A 27,502-nucleotide genomic window follows, 5' to 3' on the forward strand; every position below is an offset into this window, starting at 1 on the left:
GGGGGGGACTTTTGCCGTGGTTTTTGATGTTTTTGGTTCAGCTGCGGGATTACATTACATTACATTAATTGGATACAGATAAATTATTAGTGTTAGTAGTTTCTGGAATAAATTAAAACTCCGGCCCCAGTATGCAGACACTGAAAACAACTGGTCCTTCTCATCTAGGTTTGGCAAATGACCAAATAATTTAACTAAAGCTATGTATTGAGTATAGGTGACATGTTAGCAATTGCCACATCAGCACAGGCAATTGCCACATCAGCACAGCTTTTATGTTAGCTTATATGACAAGCTTAGGGGTTTTAGAAGGACATATATAAGATCTTTTTCCCTCTCTGTATTCTTAAGATTGATTCATTTTGATAATAAACAGATATAGAGTTTTCGAGCCTTCTTCTTTCTCAAGCTTTCTTGTTTAGTCTTTCTCTCTTCAATTGTAAATCTGTTGATTGATTTCATCTGTTAATATGGTATCAGAGCCTTTTCTGCTCGCGCGATTGATCTTGGACGAATTTCCGCTGCTCTCTTTCTCGAGGTTGTTCTCTAATCTTGGCTGTTTCAAGAATTGTGTGAAGGTGAATTTTTGGGAATTTTTTTTTTGGAATCAGTATCATAGTTCTATTTGTTACAATCTTGATTTCTGCAATGATGAAGGCCGATGCCAAACTTGCTTTGTTTGCTGATAATAGCGTTTTTGAGTTGATTAAATTTGTTCTGAAGGCCGATGCCGTTTGATGAATTAAGGTCGATAACCATTTTGTTCATCAAGATTTGACAGTTTGATTGAAGGATTTTTCCTCGTTTCAAGATTTTGTGAAGTTTCTTGTTCATCTAGGGTTTTGTTTTTTTTTTTTTTGGGTTCATTTGGGGCTTTCTGGAATTACGGTGTTCTTACCACATCATGTCTGAATCGGTGAAGTTGGAGAGTCTTTTAGGGATGTTGACTATCAAACTGAATGATGATAATTTCATCAAATGGAATTTCCAGTTTTGTTCTGTACTTCGGGGGTATGATTTGTTTGATCACTTCACGGGTGATTCTGTTTGTCCTCCTAAATATGTTGTGACTCCTGAGGTAGGTGTTACCAAGGATGTTAATACTGCCTACAGGGATTGGATTAAGACCGATATGGCTTTGTTAAGCCTTCTCATTGCTACACTTAGTGATGATGCTATGGAGCATGTAGTTGGGTGTAAAACCTCTCATGAGGCTTGGGTTGCGTTACAAGATCGATATATGGCTGTTTCTAGTGCTAGTATTAATCATTTGAAGGCTGAGTTGCATACTATTCAGAAAGGTGGTGATAGTGTAGACAAGTTTTTGTTGAGGTTAAAGGTTATTAAAGACAAACTTGTTGCTGCTGGTGAGAAAGTCTCAGATCATGATATTGTTATAGCGGCATTGACTGGTCTTCCACCTGATTTTGAAATCATTCGAACTGTCATTCTAGCCAGAGACACACCTATTACACTGAAGGAATTTCGGGCACAATTGTTAGGGGCTGAAAAGACTCTTGAGACTCGGATGCAGTCTCTTGTTCATACTATGGCTGCAATGTATGGTAATGCTGGTTTGCCTCCATGTAATTCTATGACGAGTTCTTCTGGGTCTTCTAGTGTTTCCGGGTCTGCAGTTCAGTTTCCTCAAAATTATGGATATGGTTTTGTTGCTCCTGGTTCTTCAAGTGGTGGGGTGTCTCAGTCTCCTGGATTCTCACACCCTCCTGGTTTTTCACACCCTCCTGGTTTTTCACACCCTCCTGGTTTTCCTCAGCAATCTGGTTTTTCTCAGATGTCTAGTGGGTCTCATGGCAATAATTTTCCTCCTCATGGGCATACTTTTGGTGGTCAAGGCCATCGTTCCTATGGTCATAATACTGGCTATAAAGGCAGAGGTTCAGGAGGTTTTAAATCTAAGTTTAATGGGTTTAGAAATGGCAATGTTTGGTCTGGCAATACATCCAATAGGCAAGAGATTGTTCCTGAGTGTCAGATTTGCTCAAGGAAAGGACATATAGCAGTCACCTGTTTGTATCGAAATGACAATACTCAACCACCTCAGGAGTGCCAGATTTGTGGAAAGAGAGGCCATATTGCAGTTGACTGTAGACACAGGGGAAATTTTTCCTATCAAGGAGCTCCTCCACCTCCTTCTCTCAGTGCCAATTATGCTTATCAGGACTTAAGTTCTGTCTTTCAGTATTCTCCTTCGGGGCCTTCTTCTGCATATCCTCTTCCTTATGGTTTTACAGGCAATACTTCTGCGCAGGCTTCTTCTTCAGAGATTTCACATGCTCCTGCTTTTATGACTCAGGCTTCACAGTCTAATATGTTCTCTGACATTCCTGGTGGTCCTCTGTCATCAAATGTACCTGAGTTACCTACACAATCTGCATCTGGGGGTGAGTGTTGGATAGTGGACACTGGAGCTTCACATCATATGAGTCCTGATATTACTCTATTAGACTCTGCTGTACCTTATAATGGAGATAAGAAGATTGTTGTGGGGAATGGGACAGGTTTGGATGTTCACAATATTGGCACTGTGACTATTCAAAATTCCCCTAATAATCTTTTTCTTCGTAATGTTTTACATGTTCCAATGTTGACTGTTAATCTTCTTTCTGTCAAGCAGTTGTGCAAAGATAATCACAGTTGGTTTATCTGTGATGATTTAAACTTCTTTGTGCAGGACAAGGCCACAGGGGTGGTACTTTACCAAGGACAGAGTAGCAATAATGATTTGTTTCGGATTCCTGTACATGTGTTCCCCAAGCTACTGTCTCCAGGTGTTCGTTATTCTTCTGCATTTTTGGGAAAAGCTGTTAAGTCCTCACTGTGGCATCATCGGTTGGGCCATCCTTCGAATGACGTTCTCGCATCCATGTTACAAAGTTCTAAGGTTTTAGTAACTAGTGATGTAACTACTCATGTGTGTTCTGATTGTCTTAGTGGCAAGATGAGTAAATTGTCTTTTTCCGAAAAGCTAGATAGAGTTGATATTCCATTTCATAAAGTGCATTGTGATATCTGGGGACCTTCACCTGTTACTTCTCTTGAGGGTTTTAGATACTATGTGTCATTTGTAGATGAGGCTACTCGATTTGTATGGCTTTTCCCTCTCATGAATAAATCAGAAACTTTTGGTATCTTTGTTCGTTTTTGTGCTTATGTTGAGAACCAATTTAATAGTAAGGTCAAAGTTCTTCAAACTGATGGTGGTGGTGAGTTCTTGAGTAATGCTTTTAAGGACTATCTTCATACTCATGGTATTTTACACTTTGTTTCTTGCCCCTACACCCCCCAACAAAATGGTTTAGTGGAAAGGAAGCATCGGCATATTGTTGAGACTGCTCTTACTATGATGAATGCTGCCAAATTACCTCTCAAGTTTTGGTATCATGCTGTTGCGCATGCTGTGTTTCTGATTAATCGAATGCCAGCTCACAATCTTGGGATGAAGTCTCCTTTTAGCTTTCTGTTTCACAAGCCCCCTAACATTTCTTCTATAAGAATTTTTGGTTCGGCTATCTATCCTTATCTTAGACCTTACAACGCTCATAAGCTTCAACCTCGTTCTTCTCAATGTGTATTTTTGGGCTATTGTTTTGGATACAAAGGTGCCATTTGTTATAATCCGGTTACAGGCAAGGTTTTAATCTCTAGACATGTCATTCATGATGAGGACTGTTTTCCTTTTGCTAGTACTTCAGGTTCCTCACAGTGTGTCAATTCTGTGAATCTTAATAATACCCCTGTGACTACAAGGCCTATTGTTGTGAATTTAGTTTCTGCTTCTCCGAGACAAGGACCTGCTTCCTATAGTACTGCTAGTCCACATGTATCTGCATCTTCTCATACATCAGTTGGTACTCCACTGTCCAGACACTCTCATTCTGAACACATTGTACAGGATTCCTTTTTAGATGCTACTCTCTCACATTCCCCTGTGGTGCCTGTCCAATTGGACGTGGTAGTACCTGAGTCTGTTCCTGTGGGCTCTGAGGCTGTGTCCACTGCGTCTGTTCCTCCTGGTATTCAGACACGGTTGAAGACTGGTACTATAACTCGGAAAGATTATAGTGCTCTTGCTGCAGTGTTTCCTCATATTCAATCCTTGGAATTACTTGACAGTCATCATTTTTCTGGAGGGTTTACATTCCTTGCAGATATAGTTGATGTTTCTGAGCCTTCAACTTTCAGAATTGCTTCCCAAATTCCTCAATGGCAGAAAGCAATGCAAGAGGAGTTCGATGCTTTACAAACTCAAGGTACATGGACTCTTGTTCCTTCTCCTTTCGATAAGAACATTATTGGCTGCAAGTGGGTATATAAAATCAAAAGACATCCTGATGGGACTATTTCTCGATATAAAGCTCGGTTAGTAGCTCAAGGTTTTAGTCAAGAAAAAGGTTTAGATTACACAGAAACCTTTAGTCCTGTGGTTCGACATACCACTGTGAGGATTATTCTCGCTTTGGCAGCTACAAATCATTGGTCTCTTCGGCAACTTGATGTTAAGAACGCTTTTCTCCACGGGGAATTACATGAGGAGGTTTATATGAAACAACCTCAAGGTTTCGTAGACTCTGAGCATCCTTCACATGTTTGTAAACTTGTCAAGTCTTTATATGGTTTAAAGCAGGCTCCACGGGCCTGGAATGCCAAATTCACAAGCTATTTGACTGTTCTTGGGTTTCAAATGTCCCTCTCAGATTCCAGTATGTTTGTTAAAGAAGTGAATACAGATGTAGTCATTTTGTTACTCTATGTTGATGATATTATCATCACTGGGTCCAATTCTGTTTTGATTCAATCTGTCATAGATGATTTGGCTGGGGTATTTGATCTTAAGGATTTGGGTCAGCTTACATATTTTCTGGGTTTACAAATTCACTATAAGTCTAATGGTGATATCTTTGTGAATCAAGAAAAGTATATTACAGATCTGATACATAAAGCTGGGATGGACAATTGTAGGCCTTGTTCTACACCTTGTCAGCCACATAATTCTGTTCTGGTTGCTGAAGGGGAATTATTATCTGAGCCTACACTCTTTCGCAGTCTTGTTGGTGCACTCCAATATTTGACATTTACCAGACCGGATATAGCATTTGCTGTTAACAATGTCTGTCAATTCATGAGTGCTCCCACAGATGTCCATTTTGGTTTGGTTAAGAGAATATTGCGATTTCTTCAGGGGACTAGGACCTGTGGTTTGACTTTTACTGCTGGCACTGATCTGCAACTCAAGGGTTATAGTGATTCTGATTGGGCAGCTGATGTTAATACACGGAGGTCCATTACTGGTTATGTCATTTTCTTGGGTGCTAATCCTGTGTCCTGGCAGTCTAAGAAACAACATTCTGTTTCTCGGAGTTCCACAGAAGCTGAATACAAGGCTTTAGCTCATGCCGCAGCTGACATAGCTTGGCTCCGATTGATTTTAAAGGATTTGTGTGTTGTGCTGCCTAATCCTCCTCTGTTATGTTGTGACAATCAGTCAGCAATTGCACTTAGTTTAAATCCAGTGCAGCATTCCCGCATTAAGCATTTAGAAACGGATTTTCACTTCATTCGTGAACGTGTCCAACGGGGTGATTTGATCGTTCAATATGTTTCTACCAAAGATCAGGTTGCAGATGTTCTCACTAAAGGCTTACATGGTCCTGATTTTCTTCGACATACTGGCAATCTTAAACTGGGCATTCCCAGTTACGATTGAGGGGGAGTATTGAGTATAGGTGACATGTTAGCAATTGCCACATCAGCACAGGCAATTGCCACATCAGCACAGCTTTTATGTTAGCTTATATGACAAGCTTAGGGGTTTTAGAAGGACATATATAAGATCTTTTTCCCTCTCTGTATTCTTAAGATTGATTCATTTTGATAATAAACAGATATAGAGTTTTCGAGCCTTCTTCTTTCTCAAGCTTTCTTGTTTAGTCTTTCTCTCTTCAATTGTAAATCTGTTGATTGATTTCATCTGTTAATACTATGGGCTACAGACTAACAATTTAAACCAGCTACCACAGGAAATGGATTTGTACTTATTACTAGCATCGTAAAGGAATTTAAATGAATAACACATTGTTATGTGTTTAACATTGTCATGTGGCAGTGTATTAAATGACATATTTAGTCATCCTTCAACTCGAAAATTTAGTAATCCTTGTGGCTTTTGGTCAACATCTTTGCTGAGGAGAGGAAAGCGGAGGTTCCTGCCGATTAAATATTACACAGGCCAAGTTTGAAATTTCAGCCCACCAAACCAGACATGTTACAGTCAATCATAAGGTCTCGTCCAATAATTCACAGGTAGCCCTCCAGACAATACATAACAGATATTTGCATTTTGGCTTACTCTCTGTTTCTCTTGTTTTACGTCTGAAGCTTTATAATATCTAGTTATTCCCCGAACCAAAAAAATAAATAATATCTTTCAGTTGTTCCTAAAGTAACAAGATTGACTTTTTTAATATAAAAATATGATTTTTCGTCTAGAGCTTTTCGTTAAAGTTTCGTATATACAAAGGCAAAAGATGCACTTTTTTATGACAAGTTTTGATTTGCAGAAGAAACCACTTTTCACTACAATGTTGTGTTAGGGTAATTTACTAGGGGGATTATTTTTGTTGCTTTGAAGTATTATATCTTCTGAGGTTTTATCAACCACTTTTAATTGTTAGATTCTTTTTTATCAAACAAACAATAATCAAAACATAACGGTTAAAGAACATTGATGACACGTTTATGGAACCGTAATGAAAATATAAGGAATTGAATTGAGGAGGAGTTGAAATGAGGAAAAGTCAAAATCAGATTCCTGTTGAAGCTGTTTACTTAAATGTTATGGAATCAGAATAGAAATAACATTAATTTCATAAAATTGTTTACCAATTCAATAGAATCGGAATATAAGCCAGTATAATTACTAAAATGCCCTTGTCCCAAATCAAATATTTCATATACTTTTTTTTAATAAAATTTGATATAATATATAATAGTAAGAAAAAAAAATTAAATTACTTTTTTATTTCATAGACACACAAAAATGCTTTTGTTTATTATTATTTTTTTATAAATTTAAGTTACTTTAATATTTAAATTTTCTCGCTCAAATTGTAGTTTCTTCTCTTCGGCATATGCATGGAATTGTGCATAATGTAAATAAGCACGGAGTTGTGCATAATGTGAATGAGGGCATAATAGGAAGAAAAAATGCATTCATGATTCCTTCACCCTCTTGGAATTCAAATACCTCATCTATCCAAGGAATCCCACTCCTCCAATTTCAGGAATTGCATTCCTTGTTTCGGGTGGGGTCCATCACACTATTGATTCCCTAGTATTTAGTAAACACCGGAGTAATCCGTAATCGAAATTCAATTCCGTTCTTTTATTCCCAATACCCTTACGTAAACACGTTATGAATATGTTGCAGAGCATCATAGAATTTCAACTACTAGGATATTTATGAAATAATTTAGATTCCAAACCATCAAATCCAAATTTAATATTAGTAACTTGTAGCAGGAAATGAGGGACCAGCCACCCAGAGGTGGGAGTCGGGACCAGAGAATACGTGAAGTGGGTAAGCGTCATGTTTGTCAAACTGATCCATAATTCAGGGCAAGGCAAGGCAAACGAATGAATGAATGTCAAAATCTGTTTGCTGTAGCTTGCGCAACTCGACATCTCCCTCTCCAATCCAATCCAATCCATCATCACCTCCTCATCCACTAACGAGTGGTCTCCAAATATTAATATCTTCCATTTAAATCGGAGGGAAAATTGTTTTGGAAAAGTGTTGGAATGCATCCAATCTTGATTCTGCTCAAGGTAGGTATTCTCAAGTCCTGGGCTTTCCCAGCCCAATATCTGCCCTATAAAATTGGGCTTCACTAGTAGCCTTCCCTCACCCATTTATGTCCTTAGTTTGACCAAAACTGAAAGACAGACAAATTAAATAAATATTTATTTGCTCCTTGTGATCCTATGTTTCATTTCAACAATGAATAAGGTTGTTAGGTACAGCATAGCCTTTGAAATTTCATGTATCAATTAAAATTTATAAGGGAAATAAACTATTTTCCTCCATCTTGTGTTATTTTTTACCTTTGGATAACTTGTCGTCTAAGTGTAGGGTCTTAAACACGTGTTAAATTTATCACGTATGTTAATAAGCGTATTTTGTCAAAAACAAATTTCAGATGGAGCAAAATTTGATTTTGGTTATGAGGTGTCCTTGTGTGCCTCGTGGTGTAGGCTTGTGAATCTTGGGTGATAAGTTATGAATTTTTAGACCCAAATTTGATGATCCCATATAAGGGTGGAGCGTGAGGGCGGTGGAGGCCATTAGCCGCTGCCAAAGATGAACTTGTCGAACCTTCTGGACTCTTGACTTCTTCAAGTAGAGAGAGAGAGAGAGAGAGAGAGAGGTATTGTATTGGGTTGGCTCCAAATGTCCCCACCACAAAGTGCCGACCACTTGCCTTAAACCTTCAGAAAGTTGCAGTTCAATACTATGTACATAGTCGTCCCATGAATTAATCCCAATCCCTTTTCCCTTTTCCCTTTTCCCTTTCCCATTTGTTTGCTTTGTCATTAGATAATTTCAAAACATAAAAGAAAGGAAGAGACGATAAGACCGAGATGGGATAAGCAGAAATGCCGCCACCATTCTTATGCCTCATTCTATACTTTAACACAAACGGATAAGGCTGATATTTCCATTAATTTGAGAATTATTATCGTTGTTAATAGTATGTTAATACAACAATATATTTATATTACCAATTGAGCGATATAGTATTGAACTTGTCATTCAAATCAAATCTAAAATCTATCACTTGTGTCATCTTGAACAATAACAACATTGACTGAAGAATATTTTCTCCCTCTAAAATATTTTTTTCTAAGGATAATGCTAGGAAGACCTAATTTTTAAATTAATTTAATTTGCTAACTAAATTATGTATCACCATTAAGAAATAAGCATGTTAATCAATACTGAATTAATAACCAATCATCTACAACAATATTATTTAGATTAAAAAGTTTGATCTCCCTCACGAGTAGTAGAGCTTACATACTAATCTTTAGACAAATAGAGAAGAAAGAGAAAAAAAACCTCGTGTGTACTATGGTAAAAACTATTTTGGAGGAACGCTCGAGCTTTGAAAGGTATTTTGAGTTTGAGTTAACATTGTTTGCAGATTAGGATATAACTCACTTGTTGAAGTCGAAGTTCACATACTGTCGAGCTAAAACTAGCCTACATATGACATTGTCTGAAAATAACCTTACAATAAGGAAAAAATAGGGTAAATTACACTTTACTAGCTTAGGTTTGAGGTCTATTGTAATCTCATATAATATCTTCAAAACATTTCATTTTCATACCTTACGTACTATTTTATTTCAATATAATACATTCATTACATTTTTCATCCATTGATCTATTAAAAGCTAACGTGGCTGCCAAATTTATACCACATGAAAAAAAAAAAAAATTTATACATTAAAAATATTATAATATTAACCCTAAAACAAAACAAAACAGAAATTCAAAAACCCATTTCTCCCCCCGATCCCCACCTCCCTCTCCTCCACTTTCTTCACCCCCCCTCCATATACTCAAAACAACTTTGAAGACCCAAAGAACCTTTTTGCTTATCTTAACCCCATTCCAAAGAAAAGGACCTGGGAAAGCTTCTACGTATAACAAACCTGCGGAGCTTTCTCGACAAACTCCCACGGCCGCTCGAGCTTGGACACAGCGGCTTTGAGCTCGGCCCTCTTTCGAATCTCATAGATTTGGAGAACGAGAGGCACTGCATTTGGGAAACGAATTAGGGATTGAGTGGAGAAATAGGGGGAAAGTGGAGAATTGAAATTAGGGTTTGCAGAGATTGGAACCGAGGAAGAAGATGGCGGGAAGTGAGGGCAGCAGAGCCGGCAAGTACGATGGCAGAGGTGGGGGGATGGGGTGGGTTTTTGGATGGGAGGGGAAGAGGTGAAGAGAGTGGAGGAGAGGGAGGTGGGGGTCGGGGGGGGGCAATGGGTTTCTGGGTTTCAGTCTGTTTTATTTTATTTTATTTTTTAAATAGGTCAAAATTATAATATTTTTAATGTATAAAAAAAATTATTTTTTCACATGACATAAATTTGACAGTTACGTAATACAAATGTGTCAGTCACGTCAGTTCTTAATGGATCAATATATGGAACATGTAACAAATGCATTATATTGAAATAAAATGGCAGTTAAGATATGAAAGTGAAATGTTTTAAAGATATTGTATGAGGTTGCAATAGACCCTAAACCTGAGATAGTAAAATGTAATTTATCCGAAAAAATATTACTGAAAATGTAACAGATGTATTATATTGAAATAAAATGGTAATTGAGGTATGAAAATGAAATTTTTTAAAGATATTGTAAGAGGTTACAATAGATCCTAAACCTGAGATTGTAAAGTGTAATTTATCTAAAAAAAATATCACTGAAAACATAAGTGACAAAAAAAGAGAGGAATATCATGTGGAGCATACGAAGAAGCAGCCCCGACGAATCACTTTCACACAGCTCCGTGCTGATGCGCTTTTGGAGTTGGATGAGCACGTTTCCAGGCCGTCTAATCAAAGAGCAGGGGACCCTTCAAGTTTAAATTAGTTCCGTTGGTTTCGACCGTTGATCAACGATCCCACGCTCAAAATTCAAACGTGGGAGGGATAGGTCGTAGGATGACTAGGAATTCGAATTGGACGCGGAGAGGATGGAAAAAAGTGTCCTCCTCCAATAATACACTGATATTCAATTCAATATATAAGAATAAAATTTGCTATACAACAATTTGGCAACTGTTTCCCAATCAAATTATATATTAACCTGACGGCATTGCCCCTCTCTCCCAAAAAATTATGCAAATAAAAAAAATATGAAATATTATTCACGCTTTCCTTTTTCTTTTAGTTCTTCTTTCCTTTTGGGATATCAAATTTAAAAGGAGTAAGTGAAGAATACGAGCTAAATGCATTTTATTAACTATAGACCTAAATGCTTGTAAAATACCAGCTACTTTAATGATAGCTCTTATTTTCGGGTGAGATTACATTACTCTTAGTATTAAATTATTCCGTCGCTTAGAGTCATTAGCTTAAATTCAACAATTGCTCCACTTTTCTAACACAATCATTACATTTGGATCTAAATGACTCTAAATTACAGGGTATTCAATACTCCAAAATATATTTGATATTTCACTTACTTTAATTCATTTTTGATTGATTGCTTCATCTAAACGTTCTAAATACTTGAATGTGTGTTTGACCGCGCAGGACAAGACAAAGTAGTGCATCCATATATTTATGGCGTCAAAGACTTGATAGTTTTGTGAAAAACGCGTGAGGGCAAGACAACTAATAATAATACTATTGGTTAAATTAAAGTGAATATTCAATTGATTTTGATTAACATAAGTGCGAGGGCATTTTTGGAACTTCGGGTCACCTTTCTTTTATTTAAAGTCCGTTCTTTCAGACGCACACGTTGAGAGAAAGAACTGGACACAGACACACACACAGAGGCAGAGTTTTTTGAATTAAAGAGAAGTTTTCTGAAAACAGCGAAACACCGAAACAGAAAGAGGAGAGAATTGAGGGAGGGAGTTTTTGAAAATTATGGGAGACGTGATACTGTACGTGGAGGAGGATTTGAAAACATGCTCGGCAGTTTCGCTCTGCAGGATTTGCCATGAAGAAGAAACCGGAAGCTCCGATAAGACCATGGAAGCTCCCTGTGCATGCTCTGGAACCGTTAAGGCACACCTCAAAACCGAGTTTTGTTCTTCTTCTTGTTTTGGCTTTCTGAATAATCCTGAAAACGATTTATATATTCTGTTTTTTGTTCTCAGTTTGCACACAGAGATTGCATACAGAGGTGGTGTAATGAGAAAGGCAATACAATCTGCGAAATATGTCTTCAGGTAATAATCAGCTGATCAGATTTTTCATTTTTGGCTTCTTTTCGAATTTCATCATCTCTTATTTTTGTTTGGTGTTCCATATTTTAATTTGTTTTTAATATGTATTCTAATTCGATGAATTGGCTTTTGCTGTTTTGCTTCGTGTTTACGTATTTCAATCTTCAAAAATGGAATTGGGTCCGATGTCGTTGTTGTTTTCAAGTCGATGAAACGATGTATGAAAACATCGTTTTCTGTTTTGTCTGGATTCTTGGCATCTAAAATTTGTCTTTTCCCGTGACTTTGGTTTATGTTCCAAGTTATACTATTTGCTTCCTTGGTTCCGATGCAATACCAAACAACATTTCACAATTAATGACGGAGTTCTGAGTGTTGTGCTAGGAGTTGTTATTGACATTGTAAAACCTCATTACATATCATTATGTGCAATTTCCGCTTATGTTTTTATAGCAAAGAAGTGCGATATGATTTTTTAGGAGTGCAAATAATATAGCACAGTTTAAATTGGAAGAGAAAAATGGGGTTGATGAAGTTTTTCCAACCATAAAATATGTATATGTGCAGAGTTATGAACCAGGATACACAGCACCACCGCCAAAGAAGATGCAGATAGATGACTCAGCAGTAACAATTAGGTACGTCTCTATCTTTAAGTATCCAGAATTAGATATCTATAGTTTATAATATGGATTGGAGCGCTAGCCTATTGCTATTTTCCGCATTCGTTGCTTTACGATATTAATTATGCCTTCAATTTTCATTTTTTCTATATAATTAATCAAATGCACGTTTATTGCAATATTGAGGTTGATATATAATTAAATAATGAGGCAGACAGACTGTTTTGCAAGTAGGCATAAATTCTAATGCTTGTATTAATAACATGGGAATGTGATTAGGACCACTAATTGGAATGTTTCTAAATTGCGCAGATCCTTGATTTGATTTGATTTATGTTTAATATGTAATTGTTTATTTGGTTACAGAGACAGCGTGCAGGTTCCGAGAAGAGAGCTAGAGCAAGAGGAGGAGGAGGAGGAGGAGGGCGCAGGAAGCCCTAGATTAGCAATAGAAAATGGCTACTCTTCTTCTCAATGCTCGTATGCGGCTGACAGAAGTGCATCTTGTTGTCGATCTCTCGCTCTCCTTGTAAGTTTGTTCCATCCACATCTTTATGCACCATTATCTTAAGCCAATACAGCAGTCTGAAAGCAGCATATTCTTTTATATTGGCGATGGTTCATTTTAAATTAATCTAAATTGTAGAGATGTAGATTTTAATTCGGGTGCGTAGAGAAGCACTTCTGCTCTAGCCAACTTAGATATGCCAAACAATCAATAACTTGGTCAACTAATATTTACTGAAACAAAATAAATGCGTATTATGCGTGCGACCCACGACCGTTGGCGTTGGACATTATGTATTCAAGAAATGAATGAGTAGCATTATTGCTTGCTTGGTTGACCAAATTGGTCTCCATGTGGCAAACACGTAGGTTATCTTCCTTCTTTGACCTTGTATATATAAAATAAAAGTCGCAATGAAATGGTGTTTGCCCAATTCATACGGTTTTAAAAAGTTTAACCGTCTCCAGAAGAAACATGCTTTTAACTCTGTTAATTAACGATGAGTTTGAATTGCATTGCAGTTTACGGTGGTGTTGCTGGTGAGGCACCTCTTTGTGGTGCTTACCGGTTCCGACGAAGATTACCCCTTCACGCTTCTAACTGTAAGTACCAGTACCTGCACAGCACCTACCACTCTTCATTTGGTTTCCAAAATTTCCCTCTAAAAATGTACTTGTTAATATAATGATGTCGGGTGCTAATCTTAATTTGGCTGCATTTCAGGTGCTTATTATAAAGTCTAGTGGGATTATCCTGCCAATGTACATATTATTTCGAACAATCACAGCCATCCAAAACAGCATACACCGCCAGTATCATCGATATCATCGTTATGAACAAGGAGGCTCTGAAGATGAGACTGATAGCGAAGACCTGGCTGACAATGAAGAAGCTCAACATCATATAGTATGACACAATCTCTAATTGTATTGTTTTTCCTTCCATTCATTTGTAACAAACAGAGACAGCAGAGAGCATCGTATCAACGCTCACCTGTCTCTGACGTACATACAAAATGAAATACTATCGATTCTTTTTTCTTTTTGTTTTCTTTCCTTCATTTAAAGATTTCAGGTTATGGTTTCGAAATCAAATCCTATAAAGTTAGGGATCCACCAACCAAACCTAACCCAGAATTAGAAAAAAGTACTCAAGCAGGTTGAAGTTTAGAAACTCAGCAACCTGGATACTGGTCAGTTGGGTGAACCACCACTTTGATGATAAAGAAATATATCGTATACTAATAAGGAAACAACCAAACCAACAACCTTGGAAGCTTGTCGGGTCGAATATCGGAACCAATACATCAACATTGCAACTATCTTTTACAATGGAAGAACCGCTCCCCTGGCGGAAACAGGAATTTACCCAATTCTGGTGGATGATGATACGCGGCTTGAGGCTCAAAAATATGTACTTCTTCCCTTTAGTTACACGTTCCCCAGCCATTGGTAAGACTATAGCAAACGCCTTGCGAGTAGCCGGCCATTCCCAAAATCTTCATTCCGAGTGCAAACTCAAAGCTTATAGAGTGCAAAAGAAGCCATCATTATCAACTTTCTTGCTGTAGTAGTCTTGCTCTATGCCAAACTTCTGTCAGGGAGTCCATGTCAATGCTTTTGGTAAACTCATGACTAGTCAATTTTGCCACAATGCTAATCAACTCTTGAAAGCAAATGTTATCTCCAGATGCCTTCCTGTGTTTACCATATGTAGCCTCGAATTCCCTGGACTTGGCGGTAGCTTTTTTAAGGACGGAAATAGGAAGTCCTGTAGTGAATAATATACGTAGTAAGAACTACAATTTGCTAATGACTAAAATGAGCAATGCACAGATTCATCATAGAGTTTATTGCTTGCAAGCTTGTCTAGTTCTCATAAAAAAGTTCCCAGTCATGCGCATATTAACTGAGGGCAAGGTGCTTTAGATATACATTATATACATGTTGAAGAAAACCACAGATGACAGCGAGATGGCTCAGATCTAGATCATGCATCACAACCAAATGATTGCATTTCAATTACTGTTCTTGTGTTAAAGATGCTAGTAAGGAAGCAATACCAGACAAAGATACTTACCAGCTAACCGTGCAATGTTGACACCATAGCTTTTAGGGCATGCACCAGGATTCAACCTGTATAGAAATGTAACTTCTTCCACACCTCCATCTCCGTTTCCAACTTGGCATGCCATATGACATAGTGAAACCTATCAAAGAAGCAAGGAAATAAATTAGTCACAGAACAATTTATAGTATACGCATACAAGTGATCTTCTCACAAATCTTGTCAAAAGAAAATATAAATCAACCACAGAAGAATAAGAAAATACCTTAGAATTATTTTGATAATCTACAGCTAGTCGGTGATAATGGGTAGAAAACATTCCTCGGCACTGGACCTTGTAGATAAAATGCTCAAGAACTGATTCCCTGCCAGTTAAAGAGGACGTTCAAAGGTTGAAGAGGAAACTAATTAAAAATACTAAATTTTATTAAAAAGGAATCATTCACAAATATCTGGAATGATTGGCTCTTACGCAATGGCTTGTCCATCTGAAGTTGATGTTCCACGTCCAAGCTCATCCAGTGCCACCAATGAATTACGAGTAGCTAAAGACTACAAACAATATTGAAATATATGTTTAGAACAATGAATAAATCATAACGCCATCTATATAATTTGAAATAACTTCAATTTCCAGTGAACTGACATACTCATTACACTTATGAAACATGGCACAAAATATTGAAACAAGTTGAGAAGACATGATTTATGAATTTTCAAGAGAAAATGCACACACGATTTAAGAATTTTCTAGAGAAATGCATTCATAACCAAGATTAGAATCAGATGAAAAAATTTCAGCCCACACTACCTAAATAATATATTTTTATGAAAAATGAGAAATCAGAACATACATTTATAACACTAAACTAAATTGAACCAGGTTGCTCTAAATAGTAATCTCACCAGCATTGTTGCAGTTTCTGAAAGCTCCGTCAGAAATGTACTTTGGCCTACCATGATATTATCTTTAGCACCCATACGAACAAAGATTCGGTCAACAGGAGAAAGCTCAAAGCTCTCTGCAGGAACATCTGCTCCTAACTGCCAAAGAAACAAAAGCAAAAATGATCACACATTACAAGACAATGAATACCAAAAGTAAGGAATTCAGACAATAAGAAAAGACTACCTTACCTGTGCTAAAATCACAGCCAAGCAAACTTGACGAATAAGAGTAGACTTTCCACCCATGTTAGGACCAGTGAGAAGGATAAAGCTTGCATGGCCAGAACCTCCAATGGAAATGTCGTTGGATACAAATGCACCCTTTCCTAAAGAATCACTTCTAAGAACAGGATGGCCCAAACTTGTAGCAGAAAAACGAGGTACTTCATTACTACATGATGAACTCATGACAACTGGCTGACAAGAGGGGCCTTCAAAATAATCACTTGCAATTGCTAGACTGATTAAAACATCGATTTCTGCAACATGAGGGGTCAATATCAGCAGTGAACATAATATAGACACTAAATACTAGACTCATGGACTTGTTTCTAGAAATACATTTTTAGAATTTGTTTAACCAAAATGCTTCGAAATTAACTATAGTTAAATTCGTTTAAAATGGACCCATATTTGTTACAATCACATAGCTACATCTTTTGGGGAATCAATCAACTAGCACTACTCTTGTGTGTGTGTGTGTGTGATTTCTCTTATATTGCATACATAGCAGAATGCACTCACTAAAAAAAGGCAAATGACAAACTATGCTCCAGACTCCAGTTAATCCACCAAAGTTTGACCAAAATCGATCAGAACAAAGCAGCCCACAGAGGGAAAAAGATTGCATACCTGCAGTCACAGAGACCAATTGTCTCCATTTAAGACGATGCTCGCAGAAACGTCCAATTAACCTCTGCAAAATACTTTTTAGTGAGGACTCCTTATCAGTTTCAGCTTGCGAGAGCTCTGTCAATGACTTCTTGATATCTGGGGTCCAGTACCTCGAGAAACCCTGCATGTTAAACACAAGGAAGGCATGATCATATTAATATAAAACCGTCAAAGCTACTTAATTCACCATTCCAAAGATTTTTCTAATTACCTTTTTGGACGAACGTAACTCATAATCCGGAGGAATACAACTGCACAGACTTTCTGGCATTTCCAATAGGTAAGAATCTTTTCCGACTGTGACATAAGTGATCTGCAACAGACCAACAGAAGACCAAGTTACGAGATATCGTAACGTTTCTACTTAAAAGTACACTACTCAGAAATCAAAATGCCAATTTGTCTTCCATAGAAGTTCTTACCGATTTATCTCCCAGTAACTTTCTCTGTTCTTGGAGGTGTTTTGTTAAATGAGACTCTATCTCCTTTACTTTTTCACAAGCAGAGTCGTACTCAATATCGACTCCTTCATGAGGTATTATACGCCCTGAATTATTGGCTTCTACCCAATCAAAGGCATCCTTGAAATGTTTTAGAACTGAGTTGACATCAGGAAGACCTTTACCCGTAAAACAATGAACAATAAGATGCCAAGATTTCTTTAACAATGAAGGATGCATGCATGTACCAAAACAATGAACCTATACGAAGACTTTCTTATGGCAAGATTATATCTTTTAAAATGCAAAAAGCAAACAATACCCAGTGTCAGCAGATGATGAAGTTGTGCAGATTCAACATTTTCCAAGATAACTTTAAGAGAACAACATGTTTGAGCCATGAGTTCACAACCACGTAAAGCTGAAATAAACTCCTGAAGCTGTTTTTTTGCAGCATCCTCATAGAAAACCACTTTCTTAGCATTCCTTCCGCAAGCATTACTACATCCAGTCACATTCAGTTACCATAAATCATTCTTTGGGAGCATCAGTAAGTTCTCCATAAGCATAAAATCAACTGTTATTCCTAGTTTTACCTACTAGAGAAGACACGCACAAGCAACCGCTCCATGTCCGGAAGCCTAGAAATTGCTTTACGAAATTCAAGTGCATAAGGAAGATTAACTCCCTAGAAAGAAGCATATATAACATTTGTATGTTAGAAAGGCCTAGTGATTGGGTATCCAGTTCAAGTCATCTAGATACTGTACACTAAGATTCAGTGTTCAAGTGAAAAAATAAGAACCAGAAGTAAAATGTTAATATAATATGAACAGAGTACCCGAAGACTTGCAACAGCATCCTGGCGTTGCTTTATAAACTCTACATGATAGAGAGGTCTTGCAAGCCATGTTCTAAGCAATCTCTTCCCAAATCCAGTAACACAGTGGTTCAATTGTGCATACAATGTCCTTCATAGAGCAATACATTATCTAAGAATTTGGATTGGAATAAAAACAAACCAGAAAAGCATAAGACAATATGAAAGGTTTACCCTGAAGAGTCTCCATTTCTGTTGTTCTCAAAAATCTCAAGGTTCTCTAGGGCAGCTGAGTCAAGAACCATGTATGGTTTTGATACGGTATCACCAAAACCAGAACTTGGAAGTAACTCAAATTTTGCAAATCTGAGTATTGTCTCATCCAGGAAGGCCTGCTTTAAATAGAAAAGAGCACCTCCAAGAGCTGAAAGTGCGCAGATGCCATTCTCACCTGCTCTCACCATCTCTGACAGCACATCTGGCAAGCAGCCATAGCCATCTTCTTCTAAATGAGAATCACTGCCATGAAAACTGGCTTTCTTTGGAGAACCAGAAACCAATTGATCATCGGCACGCCTGTATATACTTCTAACTTCCTGAACAGTTCTCTCAGCATCCATGAATTCCAATACTGGGACTAACTCATTCACTAGAGGACTTCTTGTATGCCGAATCAGCACTTTCTCTGTTTCAGGACTAAGTAGATTTGCAGGTTTTACAATTTCAACAGGCCTCAGCTCAGACAAGAGACAAGACAAGGCACTGCACTCTAGATCATCTCCAAACTGGTATTGGGAAAGAAATACTAGTAAAAAACACAATCATACATAACAAGCAATTCACTAAAACGACCTTATGACACATCTACATCAGCATCTTATGAAATGGTAATTAGGAGTAATAATGTCACAACTTGCCCCAATGATTATATATGTCCTAAATAGCTAAAATATAATGGAAATGCAATGCATACATCCACAAACTCCATCAGGCAGCAGAAGATCACACTATCAGACCCTTTACATTCATAACAGGTACAAATTTTCACCTATTTTGCTTAGCAGTTACCAAGAACCCCTCTCCCGTCCCTCTCCCCACTGCTTTATTGAGTGATAATCCAGCCCAGTTCAGGGAGCAACTGTTTTATGTGCGCATATATAACTATATAATGATGAGATTAATCCAAGATAACTAAGAGAACAAGATGAAATGATGGTCTACCAGACTCATACCTGCCCAAGAATGACCCGGCTGGTAGCAACATCAACTACACAAACCCCAAAAACCCGCTCTGCATTTTCATTTGCCAAATTCTGAGAATTTTCAGTCACTGCCATTAGATAAGAAGCATCAGGGTTTGCTGACAGCACCTCTCCCTCAGTTAGTGTTCCTTTTGTAACCACTGCACATATTTCACGTTTCACAACCTATACACCAAGGTAAATTCAGAAGTTAATACCATTTTTCTAATTAATAGCTCCAATACAGGTATCAAATTACAACGTGCAGTGGTAAGAATTATAACACAGAATATCAAATTAATCAGATGACAAAAATTCAAGGATACAGACTGACAAGTGAAAAATGAGCATACCTTATCTATAGAGCCATCCTTTTTACGACGAAGATCCATCTGTTCAGGTGTTTCTGTCTGCTCCACTACAAGAACTCGATACCCCTAGTCACTCAAGGCAGCTTAAATAAATCTCCTTCCATAGTGTGAATGAGGCTTCACATAGATGCTGAACTTTAATAAAATAGAGTAAGAAAGATATCTCCAAATAGAGTGACAAGAGTAAAACCAACCTTCCTGGCAAGTTTCTCCACATTCATTGAGAAATTCTTCTCCGGAAATCCGCAATGGGGTTGTTCACCCTAATATCAGGCAACAACAAATCAATAACTAAAGAAAAACAAATAGGAAACACAATGGATGCATCCAGCAATCTAAACAATACAAAATCTCAGAACAATCAAGATAAAAATGTGAAACAAAAGAAAATACTATGTGCCCACCCACAAAGCCAACACCAAGACAAAATTTCAAGATATATTACCTTCATATACTGCAGACCAAGTTCTTTTGCTCCTATATGTGCATCCATTTCAAAAAGTTCATAAAATTTGCCCATCTGCTCAAACAAAAATGAGATATTCATCACCTGACTGCAATAATGACCCTGAATTTGTGTGGCATAATTTATCATTACTTGGCTACCTGTAAGGACGAGCATACCTTGAAAAAGATAACTTTGTCCATGTGCTTTGACTTAAACTCCCACCATTGTCTCTGAAATATTAACATGTCACTGAATTAAGAGTGTTCATAATAGTAAATGCCACAAAAACCCTTCATGCCACTTATCTATCTAGAAGCAAGCAATTACCTGGCCACCTGATAAACTCTTTAAGAATCCGGGAGGTAAGTACAGAGTTCTTGGATCATAATTTGCATCTCCAAGGCTTCTTCTTTTGGCATCCATGCGCTGTCTGTTTCCATAACAAAGCAGTTGAGCAAAACAATTTTGAAATTGGGCATCTACATGCAAACAGTATCTAAATGCTTCCAAAAGTAAAAGCAACAAATACAGATCCATGCATACTAATGTACAAAAATTTCTTTTTTCATCATTGTCATAGGCAAAACAGAAATCCAGTAACAAATGTTTTCGGTATATAATAATTATATGATGACCGTAGCCTAGCCATACAACAAGCTTCAAAGTTAACAGTAACTAAAAATGGAAAATTACAAATTTCCAGACATAGCAATCCCCAACTCCCAACTGCCAAATAAAACAGGTGTACAGTGGGATGGCCCTAAAAACACCATTAGGAATAAGTATAGAAACTTACTCCCCAAGGAAGTGCAACTTCTCAGCTTCACGCAAGCTAAACCTTGATGAGGCATCACCAGATAAAACAGTATCCATACCATTAGTCGCATTTGTCCCTGAAGTTAAGCAGACTCAAATTCAGCACCAGATAAAGCATAAACCAATTAAAGTTAATATAACTTGAGTATCCATTGACCGTCGATAAAAAAAATGTAGAACTACAATAAAGTTTTTAATAAGATACAATTACATAGAATGAAGTATCTAACAGAGTCATATAAGACAGAATAACTCTAGCTTGGCTTACATTGTCCAAAATGTGGTAAATCTACTTCTAAAACAGTCATTGAAGCACACATACGTGGAAAACAACCATATTAATAAAGATAGACACATGAAAGCCCCGCCGATATGTAGTAATTTTCTTAATAAAATCACATTTCTCATCTCCAAACAAAATCAACAAATAAAAGGCAAAATAGAGCACAAGCTCAATATGTAGTACTTACCTTCAGCATTAGGGGTAGGCTCCGGTGACACACCCTTGAGGCCGTTCATACCCACATTTCCACCACACTTGGTCTTCTTAGCAGACCCCAAACTCCCTCCACCGCTCAATTTTCTTTTACCACCGGAGTCACCCCGCTTTCTTTTGTTTGTGTTCGTGGGCACCACATCATCTTCCTCATCCTCCAATTCCCTAAGCTCCTCTTCATCGTCACCAACCTCAGCAACTAACTCTTTGTCCCCACTCTTTACCCAATCCTCATCGCTCGAATCATCATCAGCTACACCGTTGCTGTCTTCCTCATCCTCCATCACCACATCTACATCCACATTGGTGGGAGTTGGCAAAGGGCCTCGCCTCAAACGCTTGAAAATCTTCACGGTTTCCGGGACCCACTCGATCTTCTCCATTTCCAAATCCAACATTTCTTCTTCAGCATCGTCGTACTGAACCAAATGCTTGCCACTGTGCTTATTGAAGCACTTGACATAACCTTCGTACCAGTTGTCATCCAACGGCCAGTAAACCTTGATCCTCTTCCCGACAGCCTCGTGGCCGTTGGATTTTTTGGGGTTGGTCTTGGAGCTGGGCTTGGAATCGAGAGGCAAAGGGGTTGTGGGGCTAGGGCTATGACTGGGACCAGGATTCGAATTAGGGTTTAGGGTTTGTCTGGAAGAAATGGGGTTAGATTTAGGGTTTAGGGTTTGTTTGGAAGAAATGGGAGTAGATTTAGGGTTTTGGGTTTGCTTGGAAGAAATGGGGGTAGATTTAGGGTTTTGGGTTTGTTTGGAAGAAATTGGGGACGGAGTGGAAGTGGCTTTGGAGAAGAAGGAAGTGATTTGGCGCTGTGGGTTGACCAGTGGGGATTGGCCGTTGGTCCGACGACGCGACGCCGACATCGCCGTTTGTGAAGGTGTTAATTTAGCGAAGATGAAGAAGAAGAGAGACAAGCTTACTGAGGGGTGTGGAAATGTGGAATCGCTGGAACTGTGACTGAGAAGAAGACGGAAGAAGGAGGAGGAGAAGTTAGGAGATCGTCGAATAAAAGAGAGGAATGTTTTAATGTGGCGGGAAAATCAGCGAAAATTGCCCGGGAACTCTTACGGGGGTCGATGTTTTAAGGTGGCGGGAAAATCAGCGAAAATTGCCCGGGAACTCTCACTCTCTCTCCGTCAGAGCTTAACAGTATGTTCCTCGTCCTCCATTTTAATTCGGGAACTTTAGCGAAATGTTTGAATATTTTTCATTTTAACGAAAAACTACATTTTTATACTAAAAAATCAATCTTGTACTATTTAGCCCTATTCGGCTTAGCTTAACTTTAAAAAAAAATTGGCATGAAAAAAAGTTGGAGCATTTTAAGTGTTTGGTAAGCACTTTAAATCAGTTTTTTTTTTCAAAGTTATGGGTGAAAAAAAGCTGAAAACCAAAAGCTGGAAATAGCAGCTTCAACAAAACAGCTTATTTTGGTAAAACACGGATGAATAGTAAAAAATAAATGAACTTTTCAATTTTCCAATCCGACCCTTCCTTCTCTTTGGTGCCCTAATCTTCTACCTCTCTCTTGCATTAAATGAGACATTGTCGAACTTCTTCACCGAAAAAGCTGCAAGATTATGCAGGGGTTCCTTACAGTTTTAAATTTTCAAATAGAAATCAAATCGAGTTCGTAAAACCTCGAATTCGTCAAATTTAAGCATGCAACTCGCTAGTCTCTCACATCAGGAAACTAGAAAATGCAACAGAAGGTCACAGAGGTTTATAACTCGAATTCTAACTCAAATCCAATAGACAGAGCAAGGACATCCTACCTGAGATTGGAAGGGGTTGAGCCTAAGTTTGATACCAGTCGGATTTTGTCCTGATTCTTATGAGAGCTTAGGGATTTAAGTTCTCAGATTTTCTTAACCCCAACACCCAAAACATGATTCCCATAACCTAAACTTAGGGTTAAATTCGTTAGGGGTGGATATGATGATAATCTGGTGGTGAGATGGTCTGAAATCGAAGGTTTGTGTGTGGGTTGTCTCGGTGGAGGAGAGAGTGCAGATGGTGAAAGAGGGTTGAGAGTTTTCGAGAGAGTTCGGGAGTGTACATTGTAGAGGGAAAGGAAGACACAGGGAGAAGGGAAATGGGGTGTGGGCCCCATGGCCACACAAAATCCTCACATAAAAATAGTAATATTAAATAATAAAAAAATCATAATAGTAATATAGTAACATATAATACATAATAAAAAATCATATATTTAAAAAAAATTATAAAATTGAAATTTTAGGGACGGAATGTTTGTTATGAGATCTAAAGTTCAGGTGGTAAAATGTAATTTACCCTAATTAATATTTGAGATAAAATTTATAAATATTTTTTATTTTAAACATAAAGTATATTCAGTAATTCACCTTTATTTGTTAATTAAATTAATGGCACATCTAGTATTATATCATTTTTGGTCATTTCACACAGTCACAGTTGTTTTACATAAAAGTTTACCAAACACTATAATACTGCTTTTTTTTCCAAAAAGCACTTTTACAAAAAAGTTTACCAAACACTATGCTGCTTTATTTCATAGTTGCTTATTCTCACAGTACAGCAGAAGCAGTTTTTTTTCAAAGCACAGCAATACCAAACCAGCCCACTTTACCCTTTATTTTGTCTTTATCGTTAAAACTCAAAGTTTTCAAGCATTTTCATTAGTTTTTTTAATTTCCTTTTCGTTGCCTTCTCTTTCGCAGCTTTTAAATTGGGCGGGCATTATAAAATTAAATCGGGCCCAATAATCTACAAAGTCCTCATCCACGACCCAATACAATAACCAAAGAAATTTATCTGATTCCCCACCTGAATTTTTATGAGAGATTCAACTTACCATTTGAAAAAGAAAAAAACTTAAGCAATCTATCACCCGAATTAATAATTGATTACCCTTTTTAAGCTTTTGTGCGTGCAAATGGCTTTCTTTTATTCATGTGCACTATACATGACTTATATATATTTTTAGCCACATTGGAGTATTGTTAATTTTTATTGTGTTAAAAAATTAATCGGAAAACCAGTCCAAGAAGAAACAACCCTGAAAAGACTAATATAGCCATACAAACTTTATATAGTTCTACATAGAGTTGATGAGCATCACACTCTTCATTTAAGTGAAAAATTGGATTGAGTTATCAATGTGTGGTCAATTGCAACTCATTATTAAGTGTGAGTTGATGAATTTGATTTAATTTTTTTATTTTATATTTTGAGAACTTAGCCAAATGATCAATTACCATTATGTCATCGCTAATTGCTACGTTGTCACATTAGCTGGATAGTTGAGTAGAATTTTGTTCTATTCCACAATCGAAAATTTTAATGGGTTGGGCCTAATTTACTAATCAGTGGTTACGCCGCTACGCTCAATTAGGATTCAGCAGTTTTGTTGCTGGCCTGTTGCAACTACGAACTCTACATTTCCTTCCATTTTCTTCACCCATCTCTGAATCTCCATACTTGATAGCTGAAAATCTCAATCTACCAAAGACTACCAGAAAGTCCATTCATGGCTGCCCAATGTCCCTCTTTCTAATAAGATCATCCTCTTCCGCCCAAAGCCACCTCTTTTACCCTCAACCACACCCAGCAACACCGCTCTCAGATGTCTGCCTACGCCGCCACTTCACCATCGAGCTATGCTCTTTCTATCAAGGACGAGAAAGACGACGCCGCCGAGGGCAAGTCTGCCTTCCTAGTAGTAGCTCTCTGCCCCTACCTAGTTTTCTTCATTCTCCTCTTCATCGTTATCTCTATCATTCTCATTGTCAAATTCCATTTATTTTGCCATACCCCACTTCACTTTTTATTCTACAAGAAAAACTGCTAACTATACCTACTACAATCTCCAATTTCACAACTTCAATGGTTGGCATTGTATATTGTGATTGGATTATGGCGTTTCTAGTGCCACTGCTGATGGTTCGGATTCGGGTGTTGAAACTGATAGCGAGGATGAGGATAGGGAGAATGTTCATGCTAGTTCTAGTGCGGGCCCGTAAGAGGTCGACAGGGTATGCAAGGTGATCGACGAATTGTTTGCTTTAGATTAGAACATGGAGGCGGTTCTTGATGAATGCAGTATCCATTTGTCCAATGATTTGGTTGCGGCGGTGTTGAAACGCTTCCAGCACGCTAGAAAACCCGCCTTCAGTTTTTCTATTGGGCAGGGCAAAAGCCAGGGTTTTCCCATAATTCTAGGACTTGTAATTCAATTGTGAGCATTTTAGGAAAGACTAGGCAATTTGAGACCATGATGTCGCTGCTTGAAGAAATGGGAGCGAAAGAGTTTTTCACGAAGGAAACATTTGTGATTGCTTTTTAAAGCTTTTGCTGCTACCAAGGAGAGGAATGAAGTTGTTGGCATTTTTGAATTGATGAAGTACTACAAGTTCAAAGTTGGTGTCAATACCATTAATTGCTTGCTTGATACTTTTGGAAGGGCAAAGCTGGGAAAAGAAATGCAATTGCTTTTTGAGAAGTTGAAATGAAGGTTTACACCAAATTTACAAACTTATTCTGCACTGTTGTACGGGTGGTGCAGCTCAAAAAATTTAATGGAGGCAGGGAGTATTGGTAAATAATCTTTTCATTGATTGAAAATAATATTACAACATGTATATATACAACATAAAACAAATACCACATTCTAACTAACTAAAACCAACTATAACAAACTATATAATATCTAAGGAAGATCTTTTTACCTTTGCATTTACATTTGTACCCTCAATATCCCCCCTCAAACTGATCTGAGGTTAGCGAAGAGCAAGTTTGTTCCTAAGAAACATAAACCTTGACTTGGACAGAGCTTTAATGCAAATGTCAGCCACTTGATCCTGTGAACAAAAAAAATGCAGAGAAATCTCTTGTGCCAAAACTTTTTCACAAATGTAGTGATAGTCTATTTCAACATGCATAGTCCGAGCATGGAAAATAGGATTCTTGGCTAAAGAGATAGATAAGATGTTATCACACCACAACTTTGGATTACAAGGTGATTGAAAACCAATGTCAACAATGAGTTTGCAGATCCATGTGAATTCTACAGCAGTGTTAGCCAATGACCTATATTCAGCCTCTGTGGAGGATATTGCCACTGTAGATTGCTTCTTTGCACTCCAACTGATAATGAAGTTGCCCAAAAACACACAAAAACCACCAGTGGACTTTTTATCAAGAGCACAGCTTGCCCAATCAGCATCTCAGTAGGCATTGGTACTTGGTGTAAACGAACTCTTAGAAAACCAGATACCACAACCAATGGATCCTTTAAGATACCTCAGGATTCGCTTGACTGCTTAAATATGAGAAACTCTAAGGCAGTGCATAAACTAGCAAACAAGATTTACTGCAAATGAGAGATCTGGCCGAGTCCATGTAAGATATTGAAGTGCTCTAACAAGTGATCGATATTCAATAGGGTTATCCAAGAGTGGAGAAGTATGATCAAGCTTGGATGTGCTAAGTGGAGTAACACAAGGTTTTGCACCATCCATTTTGGCCTTGTGCAACAAATTCAGAATATATTTTGTTTGAGAAATGAAAATACCATTTGAGGATCGTTTAACTTCAATGCCAAGAAAGTAGTTTAAGGAACCAAGATCCTTGATTGGAAATAGAGCACTCAACTGGCCAATAACTTACTTGCAGGCTTGAAGAGAAGGACCAGTGACAAGGATGTCATCAACATAGACAATAATGAACACGAATTGAGGATCTTTCTTGATAAATAAGGAATGATCTAATTGTGAACCAACAAATCCCAAAGAAAGTAATGCATCATTCAACTTTTCATACCAAACTCTAGGAGCTTGTTTAAGTCT

The 27,502-nt window shown here is 37.7% G+C and overlaps 2 protein-coding genes and 1 pseudogene across 3 annotated transcripts; 2 read left to right on the forward strand and 1 right to left on the reverse strand.

Moving 5' to 3' along the window:
* The first annotated feature begins 11,550 nt into the window (after positions 1-11,550).
* On the forward strand, positions 11,551-14,165 carry LOC103967168. Its single transcript, XM_009380432.3, has 6 exons — positions 11,551-11,832; positions 11,925-11,996; positions 12,561-12,631; positions 12,983-13,145; positions 13,646-13,726; positions 13,848-14,165. Exons 1-6 carry the CDS (start codon positions 11,692-11,694, stop codon positions 14,034-14,036), a joined length of 717 nt encoding a protein of 238 aa, XP_009378707.1. The 5' UTR covers positions 11,551-11,691; the 3' UTR covers positions 14,037-14,165.
* A 156-nt stretch (positions 14,166-14,321) lies between these two features.
* LOC103967167 (DNA mismatch repair protein MSH6) lies at positions 14,322-22,852 on the reverse strand. 2 transcript variants are annotated; one of them, XM_048585772.1, is made up of 21 exons: positions 21,640-22,852; positions 21,150-21,246; positions 20,681-20,783; positions 20,530-20,583; positions 20,351-20,425; positions 20,100-20,168; positions 19,888-19,971; positions 19,526-19,720; positions 18,528-19,078; positions 18,315-18,444; positions 18,070-18,161; positions 17,796-17,974; positions 17,456-17,652; positions 17,245-17,346; positions 16,992-17,154; positions 16,329-16,618; positions 16,098-16,235; positions 15,664-15,743; positions 15,457-15,556; positions 15,204-15,333; positions 14,322-14,894 (listed from the first exon to the last, which is right to left on the reverse strand). In XM_048585772.1, the coding sequence occupies exons 1-21, from the start codon at positions 22,535-22,537 to the stop codon at positions 14,677-14,679; spliced, it is 3,945 nt and encodes a 1,314-aa protein (XP_048441729.1). In that variant the 5' UTR covers positions 22,538-22,852; the 3' UTR covers positions 14,322-14,676. The 2 variants fall into 2 exon arrangements, with proteins under 2 accessions (XP_048441729.1, XP_009378706.2); XM_009380431.3 differs by having other exon boundaries at positions 17,456-17,658; positions 21,640-22,851.
* A 2,344-nt stretch (positions 22,853-25,196) lies between these two features.
* LOC125478100 lies at positions 25,197-26,260 on the forward strand (annotated as a pseudogene).
* Positions 26,261-27,502: the final 1,242 nt, after the last annotated feature.

This window comes from the organism of the source record quoted next, unplaced genomic scaffold (assembly GCF_019419815.1).
Source record: "Pyrus x bretschneideri cultivar Hongxiangsu unplaced genomic scaffold, Pyrus_bretschneideri_v1 Contig23, whole genome shotgun sequence".
Taxonomy (NCBI): domain Eukaryota; kingdom Viridiplantae; phylum Streptophyta; class Magnoliopsida; order Rosales; family Rosaceae; genus Pyrus; species Pyrus x bretschneideri.

Excerpts from the sequence above, each read along its gene's own strand:
- LOC103967168 (XM_009380432.3), top strand. The coding sequence starts at position 11,692 with ATGGGAGACGTGATACTGTACGTGGAGGAGGATTTGAAAACATGCTCG. Across the intron at positions 12,632-12,982 it reads GACTCAGCAGTAACAATTAG|AGACAGCGTGCAGGTTCCGA; the intron begins GTACGTCTCTAT and ends ATTTGGTTACAG. Across the intron at positions 13,146-13,645 it reads GTCGATCTCTCGCTCTCCTT|TTTACGGTGGTGTTGCTGGT; the intron begins GTAAGTTTGTTC and ends ATTGCATTGCAG.
- LOC103967167 (XM_009380431.3), bottom strand. The coding sequence starts at position 22,537 with ATGTCGGCGTCGCGTCGTCGGACCAACGGCCAATCCCCACTGGTCAAC. Across the intron at positions 17,155-17,244 it reads AGTTACGTTCGTCCAAAAAG|GGTTTCTCGAGGTACTGGAC; the intron begins GTAATTAGAAAA and ends TTTAACATGCAG. Across the intron at positions 15,744-16,097 it reads CAGAAACTGCAACAATGCTG|TCTTTAGCTACTCGTAATTC; the intron begins GTGAGATTACTA and ends TATTGTTTGTAG.